Source organism: Hibiscus syriacus, unplaced genomic scaffold (assembly GCF_006381635.1).
Source record: "Hibiscus syriacus cultivar Baekdansim isolate YM2019G1 unplaced genomic scaffold, ASM638163v2 tig00111022_pilon, whole genome shotgun sequence".
Taxonomy (NCBI): domain Eukaryota; kingdom Viridiplantae; phylum Streptophyta; class Magnoliopsida; order Malvales; family Malvaceae; genus Hibiscus; species Hibiscus syriacus.
This window is the reverse complement of record NW_024062956.1, coordinates 806,711-827,996: the sequence shown is the minus strand read 5'-3', so window position 1 is coordinate 827,996 and position 21,286 is coordinate 806,711. Positions and strand designations below refer to the sequence as shown.

The following is a 21,286-nucleotide window of genomic DNA, read 5'->3' as shown; positions in this document are numbered from 1 at the left end:
CCCTAGTAAATGACAAATATCTTTGTTTTTTCAATTATTTTTATCCATTTTCAATGAAATAAGATAAATTTCTTACCTTTCACGAGATGTCTTCTTAACTTTGTTTTGCCTGGGGTTTTACTTTGTTTTTCGATCTGTGTATAAATAGAAGGGATGGGGAGTCACATGGTGCTCTATGCTTTAAACTATCAACTTAAAGTTTGGGTCTTTAGCTGCTTTCTTGGACTCCTGTTCTTCAACGAATTCTTGTTTCTCATGGGGTTTTAATGGTTTTTCCTTTGAGGTTGTCCTTTCTGGGTTTTGTATTTTGTTTTTGGTTTAATTTTACAAAGATATTTGGTGTTTTTCACTTCTGTTCTTTTCTGTACCTCTCCATCGAATTTGAAAAATGAAGTGTTTTGCTTTGTTTCAAGTGTTTGCTATTTTCTCACTATGTATGAGTGTTTTGAGCAAGGAGTGTACGAACTCTCCAACTCAGCTTTCATCGCATACTTTTCGTCACCAACTATTGAAATCAAGAAACGAGACATGGAAACAAGAGGTGTTTGATCATTACCACTTGATCCCAACGGATGACTCGGCTTGGTCCGATTTATTACCAAGGAAAATCTTGAGACAAGAAGATGAACTGAGTTGGTCGATGATGTATAAAAAGATGAAGAATTCTAGTGGTTCCAAGGTCGCTGGAGACTTTCTGAAGGAAGTTTCACTGCATGATGTTAGATTGGATTCAGATTCCATTCATTGGCAAGCACAAGAGACCAACTTGAAGTATTTGTTGATGCTTGGTGGTGGAGTTTAGGAAAACTGCAGATTTACCTACGCCTGGGAAGCCATATGGAGGGTGGGAAGGCCCAGATGTTGAGCTCCGCGGTCATTTTGTCGGTAAATCATTGCTTTAGTTCCATTTCCATCATGCCATGGTAAATTATTACTTAAATTATGTTACTTAACTACCTTTTGCTCATTTAGAAGGGGCTGCTTTATAGGCTTCAAAAAGTTAGAATGAAGGAATGGGAAATAGAACAGTGATCATGCCATTCTCTTTTATGTTCTTTAAGTCTACTCTTTTGCTGGTTTCCATGCAGTTAAGAGATGGGGGGTATGAATTTGAGACACCCTTTTTGGAGTTTGAGGTTTTGGCTTGTTAGATGTTTTCTCTCTTGTCTAAAGGGGTACCTCATTCTTGGCTGCAAAGAGTTCTCATCTCATCTCATCTCATCTCATCTCATCTAATCTATGTTACTCGAAATCGGTTGTGGGTGTAAGTGTCAGATACGAGTACGTAAAAACTTCATGTCGTTACCACTAAGTTGAGGACCTTCGATACTTATTCAGGTTCATTAACCATTTATAAGTCCTTTTTAGATTGAACATTTGACATAAAAATTATAGGTTTGGTCTGTGATGCTAACCATTGGTATATGAAGCATTGTTAGTCTTTGTAATACTTTAATTTCCAGTTCTGTCTAAAGTTAGATTCCTTCTATTTCATAGCTGTTGTGGTTAGATTCTATTGAAGTTCCTTTCCATGTTATTTGAAAGATGTTACCTTGCTTTTGTTTATTCTTAACTGTTGATGTAACTTTTGAATCTTGAAGGGCACTACTTAAGTGCAACAGCTCAGATGTGGGCTAGCACTCACAATGATACGCTCAAAGAGAAGATGACGGCCGTCGTGTCTGCCTTATCTGCCTGTCAAAATAAAATGGGCACAGGATATCTTTCTGCATTTCCATCAGAATTTTTCGATCGCTTTGAAGCAGTAAAACCTGTCTGGGCTCCATATTACACCATTCACAAGGTAGATTCAAGTTTGGCAATTTGTTGTTAAAGGAGATTTATAATAGCTTCTAACTTGTCAATGTTAGCAGATCTTGGCAGGCCTCTTAGATCAATATACATTTGCGAACGCTCTTTAGATGACAACATGGATATTTTTATAATCGCGTTCAGAATGTGATAAGAAAGCACACCGTGGAGAGACATTGGACGTCACTTAATGAAGAAACCGGTGGTATGAATGATGTCCTCTACAGGTTGTTTACCATCACGGTGGGTAAAAATTTTTTTGTATAATTTCTTTAGCTTCTATCCGAATTCTTTATTTCATCAACATGATTCAAATTGCCGGTCGGCTTGCTCGCTTTGAGCTTTTCGGCATATGCAAGATTTCCATTGAATGCATTATTTGGGACATATGAGTTTAGTTGTGCATATCATATCACACTTTGAATGTGCATAGCATGACATAACCAGCAAGCTTATTGGACTTGCACTGCTTGATTAGAAGAAAGCCTTTGAATGTGCATAGCATGACATAACCAGATTACTCTTAATCGTTGTTAAAGCTGCTATGGATTACTCTGAATCTGATCAGCTGTAAGTCTTATGAACTTGGTTCAAATGTATAAGTGTACTATCGTGATTTTTGTAAACTGTAATACTAACTGCCGCTAAATTCATTCATAAGGAGAAGAAAAGATTGAGATGTTGATTTTTCTAGGCTTTAGAATTTGTTATCTAGCATTTAGACTTGTAAAGCTGGCAAAACTCTCATCACTGTCTCTCTGAGTGTAGTTGCAGAGTTCGCAGATTAAGTTGTGAATTTTATTTGATCGAGTTTATGTTACATTATGCAGGGAGATCCAAAGCATTTGTTGTTGGCTCACCTTTTCGACAAACCCTGTTTTCTAGGCTTGCTTGCAGTTAAGGTAACTTTCCAGATTTCTTTTGCTTAAGAAATCTTGATTTATATATCAATACACTGCGTTTGTATCAAACCTACTGGCTAATAAAAGCTTCATTATATTGCTTGTAGGCTGATGATATATCGGGGTTCCATGCGAACACACACATTCCTATTGTTATTGGATCTCAAATGCGGTATGAAGTGACCGGTGATCCACTTTACAATGTAAATAGCTCGATATTCATTTTCCTTTTCCATGGTTTTGGTTCACAGTTAAATGGCCTCTTCCTTTAAATTGTACTGAAGAGTGGTTTTAAATACTTCTTTGAACATATATCTATTTACTTTGTGATGCCAGACAATATCAACATTCTTTATGGACATTGTTAATTCTTCTCATAGCTACGCAACAGGAGGGACATCAGTTGGCGAGTTCTGGTACTAACTTTGTCCTTCTACTTGGTGCCGATTTTCCCTCATGATTTTTGGTTTAGAACAATGGTTTGAAGCTTATCTACTTTCATTCTTTTTATTGCTGGTCTATTCTGTTGTCATTCTGCATTTCCCTATGAGTAGGTCAGATCCAAAACGATTGGCAAGCACGTTACAGACCGAGAATGAAGAATCGTGCACGACTTATAACATGCTGAAGGTATGTCAATTTCATTTTCAATCAATGAATCCCGTGCTGGATCTTAGTTTTAGTAGATTCCGAAAGTTTTATTTCAATCACTAGAGATGTGGGGATATCTGAAAATGAAAACATTTCCGTGGCGGTTTTAGGTTTCTCGTCACCTATTTCGATGGACCAAAGAAGTGGCATATGCAGATTACTATGAACGTGCCCTCACAAATGGGGTACTAGGCATCCAGAGGGGTACGCAGCCTGGAGTGATGATCTACATGCTACCACAAGGCCGTGGAGTCTCTAAGGCTGTAAGCTACCACAAGTGGGGAACACCATTTGATTCGTTTTGGTGCTGCTATGGTACAGGTCAGGGATCGTTGCCCGTATTTAACTATCCCTTTCATGATGAATGACCTGCGATGATCTTTTCTCTGACCATCATTGCCATAGATGCATACTCTGCAGTTCTTTCCATCATGTAATCGTTTTCCTTCTTGCCATATATGCAGGAATTGAATCGTTTTCCAAGTTAGGAGATTCTATATATTTCGAAGATGACGGGAGCATTCCTAGTCTTTACATCATTCAATACATATCTAGTACTGTTGATTGGAAATCCGGAAAAATTGTGATCAATCAGAAAGTTGGTCCTGTTGTTTCTTCAGATCCGTACCTTCGTGTGTCGTTGACTTCCTCGTCGAAAGAGGTACTCGAAACAACTCATTCATTTCACTTTACGAGCAGGTATTCGTACTTAACTATTTATGTTGAAGCGCAACATGGAAAATCATTCGGAGTCTGATTTGTGTAGGGACTGGGGCAATCATCTACCTTGAACTTGAGGATACCAATCTGGACCTTGTCAAAAGGTGCCAAGGCATCACTAAATGCTCAGAATCTCGACCTTCTGGTTCCTGGTGCGAAACACAATTATAATTTTCTGCTTCTTGTGTTATATAAATAATGGGGGTTTCTATTGTGATTGCATTCCCAATTCAGGTAGCTTCTTACAAGTGAAATGGAGCAGCGGGGATAAACTAACCCTTCAGTTTCCACTTAATCTAAGAACCGAACCGATTAAAGGTATCTGCGTTAGATGATGAATTCATAGCTCTCTGAATATGCAAAAAGATGTCTTTCTCTTATGTTTAATATGATATGAGAAAAAACGGTTGAACTTCTCTCTTTAAATAAAATTTCAGATGACCGACCCGAGTATGCATCCATTCGGGCGATACTTTATGGTCCATACGTGCTCAGCGGTTATAGCAGTGGTGACTGGGACATCAAGACCGGTTCAACAGGTTCAGTTGCAGACTGGATATCTCCTGTTTCTGCAGCTTACAACAATCACATTGTTTCTTTTTCCCAAGAGTCTGGTGAATCAACTTTTATCTTAACAAACTCGAATCGATCAATCCGAATGGAGACGTTCCCTGAAGTCGGTACTGATGCCGCTGTTCATGCCACACTGAGGCTCCTCTTCAATGACGCTTCAGAAGAAATTTCAACAATTGAAGAATCCATCGGTAAAACTGTGATGTTTGAGCCATTCAACTTTCCAGGAATGGTTGTAGTGCATCAAGGACCAAAAAATAACCTTGCAGTAACCGATCCTCCCGAGGACAACGCGACATCGAGTTTCCGTTTAGTTCCCGGATTGGATGGAAAGGATAATAGCGTGTCCTTGGAATCGATAAGCCAAAAGGGATGCTACGTATATAGTGGCGTAAACTATAGTTCTAGTGTTGGCGTGAAGCTCAGCTGCAATTCATCATCTGAGACAGGATTCAATCAGGCAGTCAGCTTTGCAATGAACAAGGGATTAATTGAATACCATCCGATCAGCTTCATTGCAAAAGGGGCGACGAGGAATTTCCTTATGGCACCATTGCAAAGCTTTAGAGATGAATCTTACACCGTTTATTTTAACATTCAACCGTAAAGTATTCGGGTTTGGCACAGATCGTCCTCAATCGTAATGTTTTCGGGTTCGGCACAGGAGGGGACGACCATACTACTACCATTAAGTTGTATTCATCTAATTTCTTGGTAGATACGTGGTGATTGTCTTACACATAAATTAGAACAGACAATGTTCCTTTGTTTGCATGGAATAAAATTATGATTTTCTTTTCCTTGAAAGAAAAATATTAACCAAACGAGTACTCAATTTGTCAATACAAAAACTCAATAAATAAATATATTCATTAAGAGAATAAATTGAACATTTTAATATTATTCAAACTAGATTCTTTAAACAATGTCAAGAGTTAAAATGCTGACGCTTGTGAATAGAGTAAATCAGATTGTGAGAGTTACACTCATAATAGGCCTTGTAAAACCTTATCTAAATTAATCAATCAATAAATCGAATACAAATAATCAATTAAAAAAAATCAAACTTTTCACTATTAAATATAAATGATATAAGTGGTCGACGCCAATGCCCACAAGTTCAAAAGGACATAGGATGAAATCCTATACTATTTTCCCGTACGGATCCAATCAAACTAATGCAAAACTACTAATACGATAATGTAATTGTTACTGATAACGTACTAACGTTTACTTCTGTTTTTATTTTGTCACTTAATTAAGGTATCATTGAACTAATATTTGAAAGCAACGACATTATTAATATAAATTATTAAAATATAATTTTATTATATTATAGTTAACATGTTAACGTTTAGTTCAGTTAGACGTTAATTTTTAAATTAAAAGATGACAAGTTTAAAACATATGAATAATTAAATAATTATTTTGTAATTTTTGATAGTTAAAGACTCAACAAAATATTATTTTATATTCAAAAAATTATTTTGTAACTTAATAGTCAAAATTCTTAAAATATCGAGACAATTTGTATATTTACTCATATAATAATTACAAAAATAAAACATACCACTCAATAATAATTCTCTTGCAATCCTTTAGGTACAAATAGCATTTCGCCATGTGGATTTCCTTTTCCCAAAAGAAATAAGAACCATTAAACACCGATTTATCATTCAAATTATTGGAGTTAAGCTGGATCTGGGCCCTCTGGGAATTTCGGAGTGCGGACAAAGCTAACCGATAATTATCTCCTATCGTTGGATTTGATTTTTTGAACCTACTTTTCCCTTTATTATAATCTTTGCCCCTTTCTTTCCATCTATTTTCCATTTTACCACTGCAGAGACGTCTGGTTCTGTTCCTTCTATTTTTTGAAAGCGGACTTCCGAAATTACTTTTCTATTTAAAGCCGAACCTCGTGTGAGGTAATCGTGAATAATTAATTTATTAAGGGTAGAATAGTCTCTTGATATACGCGAAACGACTACTTTTTCATTTTACTCTGTAACCTCGATTGGGATCATAAAGAATCTCACACTTTTTGAAATTTAAATTCACTTACCAATAATATCCTAGACGTTATTTGGATTTCATAAATGCTATATGGCTTTTATATACACTAATAATGCTCAGGAAAACCGATTTTTTGAATTTTAAAAATACAATACTGTTATTGAAGAGATTTTATGAACAGTACTGTAGCAAAAAGTAAAATGGTTTAAGGAAACGGTGGCAGCATCGTAATTTCAGTAATATTGAAACCTTATTCTCTGCCATAGCTGCGTGGGTTGTTCTGTAAACTTCGTGTGTGGATTATCTGCTTTTTCTTAGCTTCACTCTCCGTTATGCATCCTTCGATGCTAAGTAGCTTAAGTAGCCGCCCATCTGCTTCTCTCTCTCTCTCTCTCTCTCTCTTCCTTTTAGGGTTTTTCTTTTTCTCATTTTCTCTCTGTGAGTGCTCTGGTTTTCTCTTCACAGTACCTTTACTGTTTCCGGTGTTTAAGCTGTTTCTAGTTTCGCTGATGATTTAGTAGCTTAAAATCTTCTTTCTACTGGTGTGCACATTAGTTCTCTTCTCAGCTCTTCATTTTGCTCGATCTTCGGTTAGTGTTTAATTTTGCTCGAAACAGTTAAATTTCACTTGGTTTTACAGACTGTAGTGTGTTTGCTTACAAGAGTGTTTTTTCTTCTCTTTTGAATGCTTGGTTTACTTGCTTTTCTTTATTTTTGTTTTCTGAAAAGAAACTAACGTATTCTATTTTACAGGGAAGTGAGATTTTGGGTGGAAGACGAGGGCAAATATGTCCTCGAGCAGGGGGTCAGATCAATCGCAGTCGGTGAGGCGGATCACACGCACACAGACTGCTGGTAACCTAGGAGAGACTGCTTTTGACAGTGAGGTGGTGCCATCTTCTCTTAGCGAGATTGCACCCATTCTACGTGTTGCCAATGAGGTCGAATCAAGCAATCCCAGGGTGGCTTACCTCTGTAAGTATTTCCTTTAGTTCGCTTTCATACATGATTAATGTTTTTATGTGATTTTTAATTAGTTCTGTTATTTTTTAGTAATTTTAACGTCTGTTTCTTGCTGTTAGTATGATCTAGCCTTATTCTGGATAAACATTTTGTACGGCTGGATAAACATTTTATGTTATTGCACATGCCGGTGAAGATATGCATAGGGCTGTGTCTCTTTGACATGGTGGTGTACACTGCTTTCTACTTCACCGAGTTAATTATTTTGTGTTCTACTGCTTTTATTAGCATCTCTGGCAACAGTCATATGCGTGGATGGTTCTTGGTTATTTCCAATTATATATTGCTTAAAAAATGGATTTATGTGGTCCTTAATTTTGTGATAGTAAGAGATTATATCAGAAAGAAAGTTTTCTTCCCTGTGATCTCTTATAAAATAAATAGCATGAATTGGAACTCTGAACATATAACTCTTTGCTACTTTTGCTAGTGTTGGAGTTATTTCACTCAGATTGTCAAGAAATAATATTATTTTCTTGTCCACCATCCTGAAGATCTTAAAATCATGTTTTTCAGAGTGTCGTAATTTAGTGGATGTTTCCCAACCTCACATACTTGGTTTTCTTGGGAGTTTATATATGAAATTCCAAATTTCTTGGTTGTGACATATTTTCACTTTGATAATAAGCATATTTATATGTCTATTTTTTTTGTCTAGCATCTTGGTATCTCTTATTTCATGTCATTCTTGCCCAAGATGTGCTTCTTGCTTCATCGTTACTTGTTGTGTGATTATGTAATATTGTCTGCAGTCATAAGTAGAATTTATGGTCTTATTTGTAGGCCGATTCTATGCATTTGAGAAAGCTCACAGGTTGGATCCCACTTCTAGTGGACGTGGTGTTCGCCAATTTAAAACCGCACTCCTGCAACGTCTTGAAAGAGTGAGTAAACTTGTCTTAATTTAAAGATTTTGCTTAGCATATGCTTTAAAAGCCTTTGAAATGTAGAAATGATTTTGCAATTTGGGTACTGCAATGTGACAATAATGGCATGGTCCATTAGCATTGAGGTTTAATAATCTGTGCACAAATAATGGATCATCTATTTACTATATATTTTTATGACTAAAGAATTTGTATTTTGTTAAACCTGTTGTTCTTGGAGTTGCCATACTGAAATTAAGTTGCTTTATACCGGAGGAAAAGAAATGAAACAGAAGAAAACTGGGTCTGCACCCTTTTCTGACAATTTTTTCCTGCATGAGTTGTTTTTTTAGAACTTTAGGATTGGTTTAAAGCCAGTTCTAGGCTTTTGGCTTCTTTCTTGTGAATGTGATTTTCCATTCTTGCACCTCATTTTTTTTTTGGGAAATCTTGCATGCTAGATGGATTTTCACAAATTTGTCCAACTGAATATGAGCTTATTTGCTTGTTCAATTCCATTTGAATTAGAATTCCTCTTAGATTTATAAATTATTATCCCTTGATTTCTCATGCATGGGATGTGTATGTCATGTAAATTTGTTTGTCCTTTTGCTAATGAATTTTTATGCTTATTCATATTTTATTTTTTTTGATAGGAAAGGTAGGCCTCTTTAAAAACCCCCTTCATGATTAAAGGATCACACGGTGCTCCTTAATCAGCGGAAGGAGGAAAAGAGTGCCTCAATAATTCATTGATAACCACAAGTTACAAAGACTTAAAACAACCATACAATCTATCATACAGATAAGCAACCCAAAACCTAATAGAAACCCAACTAAACAAAACAGAGATCTATCCAATACCAGCCTTAGCTAAACTATCAGCCTCAACATTGGCTGACCTAGCAACCCATCTAATACTACTATTCAGTCCACTAACCTTGCCAACAATAGCTGTCACAATGTCTAAGTAAACATAGGGACAACGGTCGATGTTCTTGACCCAATCCACTGCTAATTTACTGTCTGATTCAACAATTAACCTTTCCTTAAACCGCTGCTGAAACGAGTCAAAGAAAGATAACCCTTTCATAATTGCCTTGAGTTCTAACAAAACAGGAGGACCTGGACCAGCAGCCTCTTGAAAAGAGCCCACCACAGAACCATCATGAACTCTAAGAATGCCCCCAACACCACTCTTCCTCCAATCTGCAGTCACAGCCGCATCCACATTCAACTTAATAAATCCTTCTGGAGGTTTAGACCAAGACACAGTTTTGATAATAGGAGAGCTTAATAAGGAGCAGCAATCCCCAAGTGAAGGGTCACAAATAAGAGAGTCCTTAGGGATAGATACAACCTTGTAGTAAGCTAAGAACCAAGCAGCCAGTCTACACCTTGCCAAAAAGAATAAATCAATCTGATCTACCTTCCCCCCCTCGAACACAATTGCATTCCTACCCTTCCACATTGTCCATAAAACCACCCCCGGAATGAAGGACCAAATTTTCGAATTAGGTACCAATTCATCCCAAGCGACCATAAAGCTGTGAGCATTGTCTTGAAAAACTGAAGAAACTCCCCAGAAAATCAAAAATTTATTCCATAAGGACCACACCACCGAGCAAGAAAAGAATAAATGTGCTGAGGTTTCATCCGCCTCTCCGCAAAAAGGGCAAGCAACATCCACAATAGTTGAAACTCCTTTCCTCTGTAGCTCAACTTTAACTGGCAGTCTTTGGTGCACGACCTGCCACAAGAAGACCTCCACTCTAGGAGGCACCAATCCCCTCCAAACATACTTCTTCCAAAAGGGATCTGTTATACCAACAGGCCTGCATGACTTAACACTCGAACTAACAGTATAGACACCTTCCCCATTGCCATACCAGACCAACCCATCCGATAACTCCTGAGAAAGAGGGATATTGTGGATTAGGGTCATTAAATCAGAGTACTGAACCAATTCCCATTCACTCAAATTCCTTCTCAAATTAACATGCCAAGACCAAACTGAAGATCGAAATTCCCCAAACTCATAAAGCTTCCCATACTTATTTATAGACAACACATACAACCTCGGAAAAATCACTTTAAGAGGGGAATCATGTGCCCAACTATCCAACCAAAATCTAATGCTCCCTCCATCACCCACTCTGACTTTAAAGTTGCTACGGAACTTTGCTCCAAACTGATCATTTTTGAAATGGTTGAGGACTACCGATTTCCAAATCCAAGAAGCATGTGTAGGAAGTTTCTCGTTAAACAGCAGTAAACTGGGATCCAAATTATATTTACAGCAAATAACCTTCTTCCACACGGAGTCTTTATCGTTAGCAAACCTCCAAGACCATCTCCCTAAGAGAGCTCTATTCATAAGACTTATATTCATAGCACCGAGACCTCCAACACTTTTATCGGAGCAAACTTTTGTCCAATTGACCCAATGGATTTTCCTAGCCTCCACTCCTCCTCCCCATAAGAATCTGGCCATGATGGAATTCAGCTTAACACTCACCGAAGAAGGCATCTTGAAAAGGGACATGAAATAGATAGGAAGGGAACCCAAAACTGCCTTCAGTAATACCAACCTCCCTGCCATTGATAGAGTCTTCGCCTTCCATCCGGCTAGCTTTGAATGAAACTTTTGAACTACCGGATCCCACAACATCATAGAGTTTCTCTTAGCACCAAGAGGCAGCCCCAAATATTCCGCAGGAAAATGTCCTACAGGACATCCAATAGCATTAGCCCACTGAAGAAGCTCTTCCTCATTAGTATTAATCCCAAATAATCTGCTCTTAGACAGATTCAGTTCCAGACCAGTCATAATTTCGAACACCCGAAGGATCCTCTTAACATTAACAATCTGAGTCTTCGAAGCACTACAGAAAATGATTAGGTCATCTGCAAATTGTAGATGAGATAAGTTGACTGAGGCCTCATCTTTACCAACCACCAGACCACTGAAAAGGCCCGAAGATACTGCTTTACGAAGCAGCAGGTTAAGCAGTTCTCCAACAAGGTTAAACAACAGAGGGGATAGGGAACAACCCTGCCGAAGGCCTCTAGCCATAGGAAATTCATTAGTAGGAACCCCGTTAACTAAAACTGACACCGAAGCAGTTGACACACACATCCGGATCCAACTACACCATTTAGAACCGAACCCCATCTTCGCCATAACTTTAAATAAAATGTCCCAATCTACCGAATCATAAGCCTTTTTAAAGTCTACCTTAAATACACAACCCTTCAAGCCTCTCTTCCTCCATAAATCAATTCCTTCATTAGCAATAAAAGAGCAATCCAAAATGTCTCCCAGGAATGAAAGCAAATTGAGACTCACTGATTATATCATTGATGCAACATCTCAGTCTTCTCGCGAGGCACTTAGATAGGATCTTATACATCCCACCTACAAGGGAAATAGGTCTGAAATCATCTAAACTCCCATTAGAACCTTTCGGGATGAGAGTTAAGAAGGAATGGTTAATACCATGCTCCCACTCCTTACCCAAATAGAAGTTGTGGAAGAATTTCAATATATCACCTTTCAAGCTAAGCCAGAAGTTCTTAAAAAAACCCATGTTCAACCCATCTGGCCCAGGGGCTTTATTACTATCGCAGGAATTAATGGTCCCCCAAATCTCATCTTCCGTAAACTCCTTCTCTAGCAATAGGTTCTGTTGCAGGGAAATTTTTGCGAAATCTAAGTTAATATCCTCCACTTCCATTGTTGAGCAACAATTAAAAGCTTTAAAGAAATGCTCCCTGACCCTAGACTTGATAAGACCTGGATCTTTGGTGATGACACCATCAACATTTAAAGCATACAGAGAGTTCAACCTCCTCCTAATGGAAGCGCAAGTGTGAAAAAACTTTGAATTACGGTCACCACCTTTGACCCACCTCTCTCTAGACTTTTGTACCCAAATTTGCTCTTCGATTCTAAGAAGTCTCCAAAGTTCATTCCTCAAAAGCCTCAACTCTGTCGAAATGACAACATCATTGGAAGGAGGATGATGTTGCATCCCCTTTTCAATCTGATGAATTTTGTCCTCTAACATAGAGATGTCCATTCGAGGAAATTGATTTCTATCTCCAGACCAGCACTTAATGGCAGACTTTGTATTCCTAAGCATACTCAAAATTCCAGCTCTTGAATTTTCTTCTTTGAACAGCTTAATAGACTCAACAACCATCTTCTCAAAACCATCCTCAGACAATAGATAATTGAACAGCCTAAAGGGTCTCTTACCCCAATTATCTGCCCCCCTCTCCAGGAAAATTGCATTATGATCGGAGATAGATTTAGGCAAAAGAAACTGGTTGATACCGGAAAATTCTGCTGAGAAATTACAGTTCACCAGAAACCTATCTAGTCTTACAACCGTCGGCAAATCCCGATAACTGCTCCATGTGAAATTCCCCCCAACAAGAGGCAAATCAATAAGTCCCGTTTGCTGAATAAAGTGATTAAAAATTTCCAGTGAATTCCTGTTATGGCCTCTGCCTAACTTCTCCTCTTCTTTCAAATAGGCATTGAAATCCCCACCCACACACAAAGGGATACTGAACCCGTTTAAAAACAATTCCAGTTCATCAAAAAAAGCCGCCTTCTCTTCCTCCACAGACGGACCATAAACGTTTATGAAGCCACACCTAAGGTGGTTAGACTTGATCTTTCCAAAAACACACATAAACCTCCTATGAATAACTGATCGTCAATCTCAAAAATTATCATCCCAACAACTTAACATACCACCAGATGAACCTATTGCTGGAGACTCAACGAACCCCTGCAACCCTTCAAACCACTCCTCCTTAAAAAGACATTGGTAATTTTTCAAGTTTTGTTTCTTGAAGAAAAGAAACGACGGTTTTTTTCTCAGAAACAAGTTTTTGCACAACTCTATGTTTCTCTTTTTTTACCCAACCCCTAACGTCCAAGACAATACTTAGCTTAGTCATGATACTCAAATGAAAGAACCCAGAAAGCCCACATACAATCTCGAGGTCAATAGCCCCACTCAACCCTTTCTCCAATTCACATCTTTGTATAAAAGCTTCCTTCCCCTCCTTGAAAGATATCCCCAGCATCTTACTATTTCCCATGTACAATTGCTTCCTCAACCAGCAAAGGAAAAGCTGATGAGGAAACAGTATCAACAACTAGCATGATCAACAGCTTCCCTAAATAGAGACCTTTTATTCTCCTGTATGTCTGCTCACCCAAGAACTGTCCATTCCTTTATCGAAAAACCAGCAGCCTCGAAATCATCAAAGACAACCTCTAGAAATTAAAGCTCTTCCTGTCTCACCATTGAGCACCCCTCTGACTTTTCCTTACAATCCTGCACATTATTACAATTTTCACAACCTATTCCATCTTCTAGACTTTCGACCTACTATAAGTTTTCTTATACTTCTGATGAATTTCCTTCCAACCGGAGCAGTCTTCATGGATAACGAACTTGCAGAGCAGGTTTGTGAACCATCTCTTAAACTTATCAGCTTTAAACCACCGGAGCCCCTCCTCCAACTTCAACCCCTACTGAATCCTTAACTGTATCTGATGAAAAAGGACTACGGCCCATAGAGTTTAGGCAGTTTTCTTGCTCCAGACCAGCCAACTGATGCCCTCCAAGGCCTGAATTAGGCCCACTCTCCCGGTCAACATTATCAAGCTTAAAAGATCCCCCCCATACTTTTCCCGCTTTTATTACTTTCAAAAATATCTTCCGACTTTCCATGTGGAGGAGACAACTCTCTCGAATCTGTGACATTACCACGTTGTGAGTCTGCAACCCACTCTAGCACCCTATTATGGATTTCTGACATTTCCTGCATCCCACGTGACCTCCATCTGTGCCTGCCCATCCTCTGTGCTCCATCCGAGGAGTTCTCCACCGAAGGATCCTCTGGAACAACCTCTTCAGCCAGATCTGAAAAATCAGGAAAGAAATCATCCCCCCCATCAACCTTAATTTTTATCAGAAATTTCCTTCCATTCGTAGTAACTGAAGTATGATCAGGGATGTCAAAGGGCTGACTACCCTAAGAAGCATCTGTGCAACTCTGCAGTCCACTCTCTGAGCAGTTTCATCTTTAATCTTCACTAACTTGCCCCACCTGTACCACCCTAGTGAAAACGGAACCGACCAGCATTTAAAGGAACTCCTATCATGGAGATCGTACAAAAGCTCGGGGAATGCTTTCCTCTCCAATACCGGCTCCAACCTTTCAAACTAGAAGGACAAAGCTTCCCATTTTCCTTCCATTGCTAAATTCTTCTCTTCCACCGATTGGAACACAACCAGGCACGCATTCTTAGAAAAACCCCACCTAACAACCTTTACGTTGATGCCCTCATTCCTTAACGCTTTCTGCACAACATGAAGTTCAAAATATCTTTGAAGATACCAGAAGAGACGATCTAAGCCAGACCCTATCCTCCACTGGATGGAAACATCCTTAGTGTTATTCACTCCTTCGAATTAAATGAATACCCTCTTGCACACCCTCTGGCTCTCTTTATACTCCCCCACCACCGCTTCCTTGTAGGACCTCCCATCATGAAACTTCCAACATCTCCATCCTCCTCCCCTGTCAGCTTGAGAAGGCATCTTCTACCCATTCCCCCCTGATACCAGCACTATTAACTCCATCAACCCTCCATCTTTCTGTCTCTTCGACCCAGATTTTCTCATATTTGGCTACAGCCACTAAAATCCTCCTCCCATCAATCAGGACGTTGTTCATCTTATCCACTGCATTACACAGATCCTCCTTACTTGCAAAATGGACGAAAGCAAACGTGCTTACCTTATACTTCGGTCTATTATTGATAAACGGAATGAACACCTTAATAACCTTACCAAAATGACTAAAACGAGCCCATAAATCACTTCGACTCACTCTCTTGCTAAGATTATCAACGAACGCTGACCAAATAATTCCACCATGAACCTCTCTAAGGTTATCGCCAGGAACCTCACTTTTGACGGACTCTCTCTCTCTCTCACTAACTCTCTCCATTCGTTGTTATATTTTAAACAGTGATTTGTGAATGTGACCTAGCCTATGATAATAAACATTGATTGTTCATGACAAGTTGCACACAATTAAATAAGGGAATGCGATATCTGTTCAAAAATAATCTTTGCTTGGACTCTTCACATTAATTTATGTGATACTTATTTTAATAGTTTTAGGAAAGCATATTATTTTGTTTGATCTTGTTTAGTTCTAATAAGGTACCATGTTAGAATTATTAGAATTTCGTTGCATGTTATGCTTCTAGTTCTCTGCATCCCTTCTCTGTTATTGCTCTCATGAGGAGATATGATATTGTTATTTCAGGAGAATGATCCAACACTACAGGGAAGGGTTAAGAAAAGTGATGCTCGTGAAATGCAAAGTTTTTATCAACACTACTACAAAAAATACATCCAGGCCTTGACAAATGCTGCTGATAAAGCTGATCGGTAGGTCCTCAAATTATATGGTGATATCTTTAATATTTAATTTATTTGGATGATTATTGTGGAAATTGTTATAGTTTTTAATTTGACGGTAAATATTTTGTTCCTTTGTAGGGCACAACTTACAAAAGCATACCAGACTGCAAATGTTCTCTTCGAGGTTTTAAAGGCTGTCAATTTGACACAATCTATGGAAGTTGACCGTGAGGTGAAACTCTTTTAGATATCTTCACTTGCTATCTTGTTTGATGGTGTCTTGTTTGATGTAGATTTCTTTCACTCATAGTTACATAAATCGCTAGAGTTCCCATGATCTACGTACTATACGCTCCGATCCAAAACGCGGTACGAACGCATTCCGGGTCGTGCCAAAATCGCAATTCGGTACGAAAGTTTCTACGATCCAAAGTTGACCATCCAATCGACCCAATTGATGTTCAAATCGCGATTTGAAGCCATCGATTCATCGTTCTGCAGAGAAGAAAAACCGTAAAGGATAAATGAAGGATCTCACTGGGCTCCGATTTGGTTGCCGCACTGGCCACCTTGAATGTGAAGGATCTCACGCATCTTCGATTATGGAGAGAAGAGAAACCAGAAAGGAGAAATGAAGGGAATTAGAGAGAGAGAGAGATGGCAAAATAAGAGATAAATTGAAAATGGAAGTGGGAAGACAAAGAGCCTTATTTGTTTTTTAGTATAAAAGTAACTTTTATGTTAAAACTATATTTTATTAGATTGAATTTTGTTTTTATTTTTATTATTATTATGTCAAACGATCCAAGTCACGTAATTAAGAGTTTGTGCTGGTTGAGTTTTTGTTTTTTATTTCTTTTCCTGCTTTGTTTTATTAGTTTTATCACGTCTTTTAAAGTTTCAAGTTTATTCATGACTTTATGAGTTTATGTAATTTGTTTTGAACTTTAAAGTATTGAAGTTATTGAATGAAATCTATAGTATTGAAGTTACTCTAAGATATTTGAAGTGTTGCAGTTACTTATAAAATTTGTAGAAAAATAGCAACCTAAGAAACTGGTACATCGTACCAATTTATATGGTGCATCGTACCGAAGCGATCCGAAATGAGTCTACCCCCCCTCGTACCGAATTTTAGGGACCTAGCGAATTGCGATCCTGTTCCATGTTTCCGTACCGGAGCGTACCGTGATCCATGTGACTATGCTTTCACTGGCTGAGGTTAATTTAATGGAAAATTAGAACTTCTGATTTCAAATCTCTGTATGTGAAGGATGTTATAATTATTAAGGTTTGTTGCAGATTTTGGAAGCTCAAGATAAGGTTGCAGAACAAACACAGATTTTGGTCCCGTACAACATCCTTCCTCTTGATCCTGACAGTGCAAACCAGGCTATTATGCAATATCCTGAGGTACGTTTTAAATTTGTATATTTTCTGATAATCTGTTTCAACTAACAATTTTCTTTTCCTTTTTTTATATTTACTTTAATGCAGATCCAAGCAGCTGTTTATGCTCTTCGCAACACAAGGGGTCTTCCTTGGCCCAATAATCACAAGAGAAAGAAAGATGAAGACATTCTTGATTGGCTTCAAGAAACATTTGGGTTTCAGGTGAAACATAAACAAACTAGAAGTACATTTTCTTTTATCTTTTTGACAAGTGAAGTTTGTGCTGTGTGCTTAATTTTTGAAATCTTATGGTAAAACATTGCTGAGAGTTTGTTCAATTTGTTTTTTGGACCTATACTCATATCAGTTGTTATCTCTTCAGAAAGATAATGTAGCAAATCAAAGGGAACATATGATCTTATTGCTTGCAAATGTCCACATACGACAATTTCCAAAGCCTGATCAACAACCCAAGGTGTGCTTGTCAAATGTCAAGTTGATATTTTTTCTTTCTTTGTCAGCATGAACCTCTATCACAAATATAGAATGACGATGGCTACGTCTATCCCCTTTTTATCTTATTGATTGCCTATTTCATCTGCAAATTTTTATCCAAAGTTTTGATCAGTCCCTAAACTTTTTCCGGGGTAAATTATTATTATGGTGCTATTGAGTTTGTTCGATAACCAAAAGGGCATTTTTAGTTCCATGTGTATGCATACATGCATTTTTTCCTTTTCAATTTTTGGGACAAACATTTTTTGGCTAAATATTCTGGTGGTGGAAAGTGGACCCCTATTAACCAACGTTAGTTTGTAATTGTTCTTTTTCATTTTTTCCAGTTATTTTAAGTAACTTCACTACCTTATAGATCTCTATTATAGTCCTTATGTAGTTTCATTCTTGGCACTACTAAGCGAACACTACGGTTTCTTCTTCTCTGCCAAAAACTGTTAGAGGTGCTGTTTGTAAATTGAAAGAATTCAACAATGAAAAGTTGAGCATTGATATGAAAAATTAGAAGCACTGAATTTATGATGTATAGTTTTTTGTAAGCTATTGAAATTGAATTTTCAAGTATATTTTGTATTTGACCTCTTATAAGTGATTTTTTTTATAAAAGTTGGAGGTCTCATTAAAAACTCCCTTCCTATTCGTCCACATATTAACAAGTATGTTAACGAACATTGTAAGGAAGAAAAGAGTACCTCATATATCATTAAATAAAACTCCCAGTACATACAAAAATACGGAATACCCTCATATGGGGATAGACACCATTACAAAAAACCATAATCACCTAAAACTCTCACCTCCTCAACTACAAAGCCCCAGAGACAATCACCCTATTCCTAAGTTACACCTCCAACAAAAGAAAAAACAACCCAACACCTACCTCTTATAAGTGATATATTTTATATATATGTTTTCTTTGATCAAAAGTTCAAAGGGGAAAAATTACTGTTAAAAGGAACATTTAAGATTAATGTAGTTGACTATAAAAAATTTTCTTGAATAAAATTATTAAATCAACTTAGTACATCAAGTAGTTTTTAGGTACTATAATTTTTTCTTCACTTTTTATATTAAATAATTCATTAAGTCATATCTAAAAATGAGTTATAAAGCGCATTTAGACAATTGATTCTTTGAGAGTTTAATTTGCAAAGGTTTATTGAAGTTGTAGTAATGATTTATTAACTATCACGGTTTTTAACGAGGCCTCCCTTTCTTGTAAAAAATTTATTAACTATCACGAGAAATCATAAAATTAGCAAAACCTTTGGATAAAATTTATCTTCTTGAAGAGCAATGGTGCACATTCTTGATATGGGTTTGTTAAAAATGTTTTTGATTCTATCTTGCGGAAATATGGTTCTTTTTTTGGGATAAAATTGTTACTTCTTTTTCTTGCACAGTTGGATGACCATGCACTGACAGAGGTGATGAAGAAACTTTTTAAGAATTACAAAAAGTGGTGCAAGTACTTGGATCGCAAAAGCAGTCTCTGGTAAGATGCTATGGTATTATTAAGCAGTAAAATTTAGCTGGACTACTTGGCATCTATGGAAGCTGTTATGCTACTTTGTAGGATATATTTCAAGGGAGATGCATGCTATGAAATAAGTTAGTATTGAAGTAAATAGTGTTCCAACATATCAAAGTGTACACCTCTCTATGACTTTGGGAAAGGATGCACTTTTTTTGTGTATATGCTTGTTTTATGTCTCTCCTTCTGCTATTAAACCCTAGTTTTCAAGATGTTGAGCTACATCTTGTTCTAAGGAATATATTTCCCATATTTTTCTCTTAATTCTTCTTGATATTTGAATCTGCAGGTTGCCAACCATTCAACAGGAAGTGCAACAGCGAAAATTATTATACATGGGTTTGTACCTTCTAATATGGGGTGAAGTTGCGAACTTGAGGTTCATGCCAGAATGCCTTTGCTACATCTATCATCATGTATGCTCTAAACACTTAATTTTTCTCATAAATGTGCCTACTCATGTATTTTCCTTTTAGGATTTTAGCCTAACGGGATAAGGCTTGTGTATAACGTGTATGGAGACGATGATCATGTTCTTTTTATCCAACTTCTCTTTCCTGTATTATTGGCATTTGACTTCTGTAAGAAAAAAATTAGTAAGTGACACGAAGATTGACACAAAGTAACATTCAGGCTGACTTATTAATAGGGGATCCATCGCTTGCGGACAGAATCCATACTAAGATATATAAGAAGAAGAAGGTTATTTGTTGGTCTCCGCCCCCTCATGATTTCTTTAAATTCAATGTTGATGGGGCGGTGAGAGGGGATGGGCTGCAGGGAGGAATTGGAAGAGTTTTGAAAGATTCCAATTGCTCTATTATAGCCTCTTTCTCTATGGGTGTGGGACTAGGCCCTCCTATGTTAGCTGAGTTAAAAGCTATTAAGCAGGGAATTGATGTATTTCTTTCATCGGAGTGGGCAACGAAGGGAAGACTTATCATCGAGAGTGATTGTAGGAAAGCAGTGGATTGGATCTTGATACCTATTTCTGCCCCAACGTTTTGTAGCTCTTTGGTTGAGGAAATTGGGGCCTATGTATCTGCTAGGGGTTTTATTATTAATTGGATTCCAAGGAGCTGTAATTGGGAAGCAGACAAGTTAGCAAAAGAGGGGATTGGTTGAGGTGTTGTGTTCTGTTGTTGTAGTGTTATGTATTTTATCTAGGGAAGTTTATTATGTAAGTTGTATCTTATGTAATTATGGGTCATTAATAAAATTAGGTACTCTTTTCCTCCTTCCGCTAGTTGCCTCTTTCACAAGAGGCAACTAAGAGGGAGGTTTTTAATGAGACCTCCTATTCCTATAAAAAAAAAAGAGGGTAAGGTTGCAGAATTCAGATTGCATTCTGATGCGGGTTGGGTTTGGGATATTCAAACGAGAAGGAATTTGATAGATTGGGAGGTTGAACAGTGGCTGCAAATTATTTCTCTGTTGAACAACTCTTATATGTCCCTAGTTGAGGAAGATTGTTGGATTTGGTTGGGAAATGGAGCGGGCTGTTTTACAGCAAAATCATGTGTGAATGCTTATTTTGATAGAGAGGGTAATGTTGAATTAGAAAGCAATTGGGAAAGATATGTTTGGAAAGGAGTAGCTCCACCACGTGTGGAATCTTTCGTTTGGCAGCTTGCTCATCATAGAGTTGCGGTGAAAGAGGAACTGCTGAAGAGAGGAGTAACTGGGGTTGAAGACTCTGTCTGCCCTATGTGCAGGAAGTATAATGAGTCGGTCGCTCATTTGTTTCTTCACTGCGAAGTGGTATGGGTCTTGTGGGCTAAGTTTTTAAAATTATGGAATGTTTTCTTTGTGGTTCCT

The 21,286-nt window shown here is 37.7% G+C and overlaps 1 protein-coding gene and 1 pseudogene across 2 annotated transcripts in view; both read left to right on the top strand.

The window, feature by feature from the left end:
* The first annotated feature begins 231 nt into the window (after positions 1–231).
* On the top strand, positions 232–5,477 carry LOC120150387 (annotated as a pseudogene).
* A 1,539-nt stretch (positions 5,478–7,016) lies between these two features.
* LOC120150385 (callose synthase 3-like) overlaps positions 7,017–21,286 on the top strand; it is a 49,592-nt gene continuing 35,322 nt past the window's right edge. The window contains exons 1-10 of one of the 2 annotated variants that reach the window (XM_039163068.1): positions 7,017–7,264; positions 7,428–7,649; positions 8,481–8,581; positions 15,929–16,053; positions 16,165–16,258; positions 17,329–17,439; positions 17,524–17,640; positions 17,801–17,893; positions 19,338–19,429; positions 19,758–19,884. In XM_039163068.1, the coding sequence (XP_039018999.1) occupies positions 7,463–7,649; positions 8,481–8,581; positions 15,929–16,053; positions 16,165–16,258; positions 17,329–17,439; positions 17,524–17,640; positions 17,801–17,893; positions 19,338–19,429; positions 19,758–19,884 (1,047 nt within the window). In that variant the 5' untranslated portion in view covers positions 7,017–7,264; positions 7,428–7,462. Of the gene's footprint in view, positions 7,265–7,427; positions 7,650–8,480; positions 8,582–15,928; positions 16,054–16,164; positions 16,259–17,328; positions 17,440–17,523; positions 17,641–17,785; positions 17,894–19,337; positions 19,430–19,757; positions 19,885–21,286 lie in introns of both variants that reach the window. The other variant, XM_039163067.1, reaches the window with a different exon arrangement.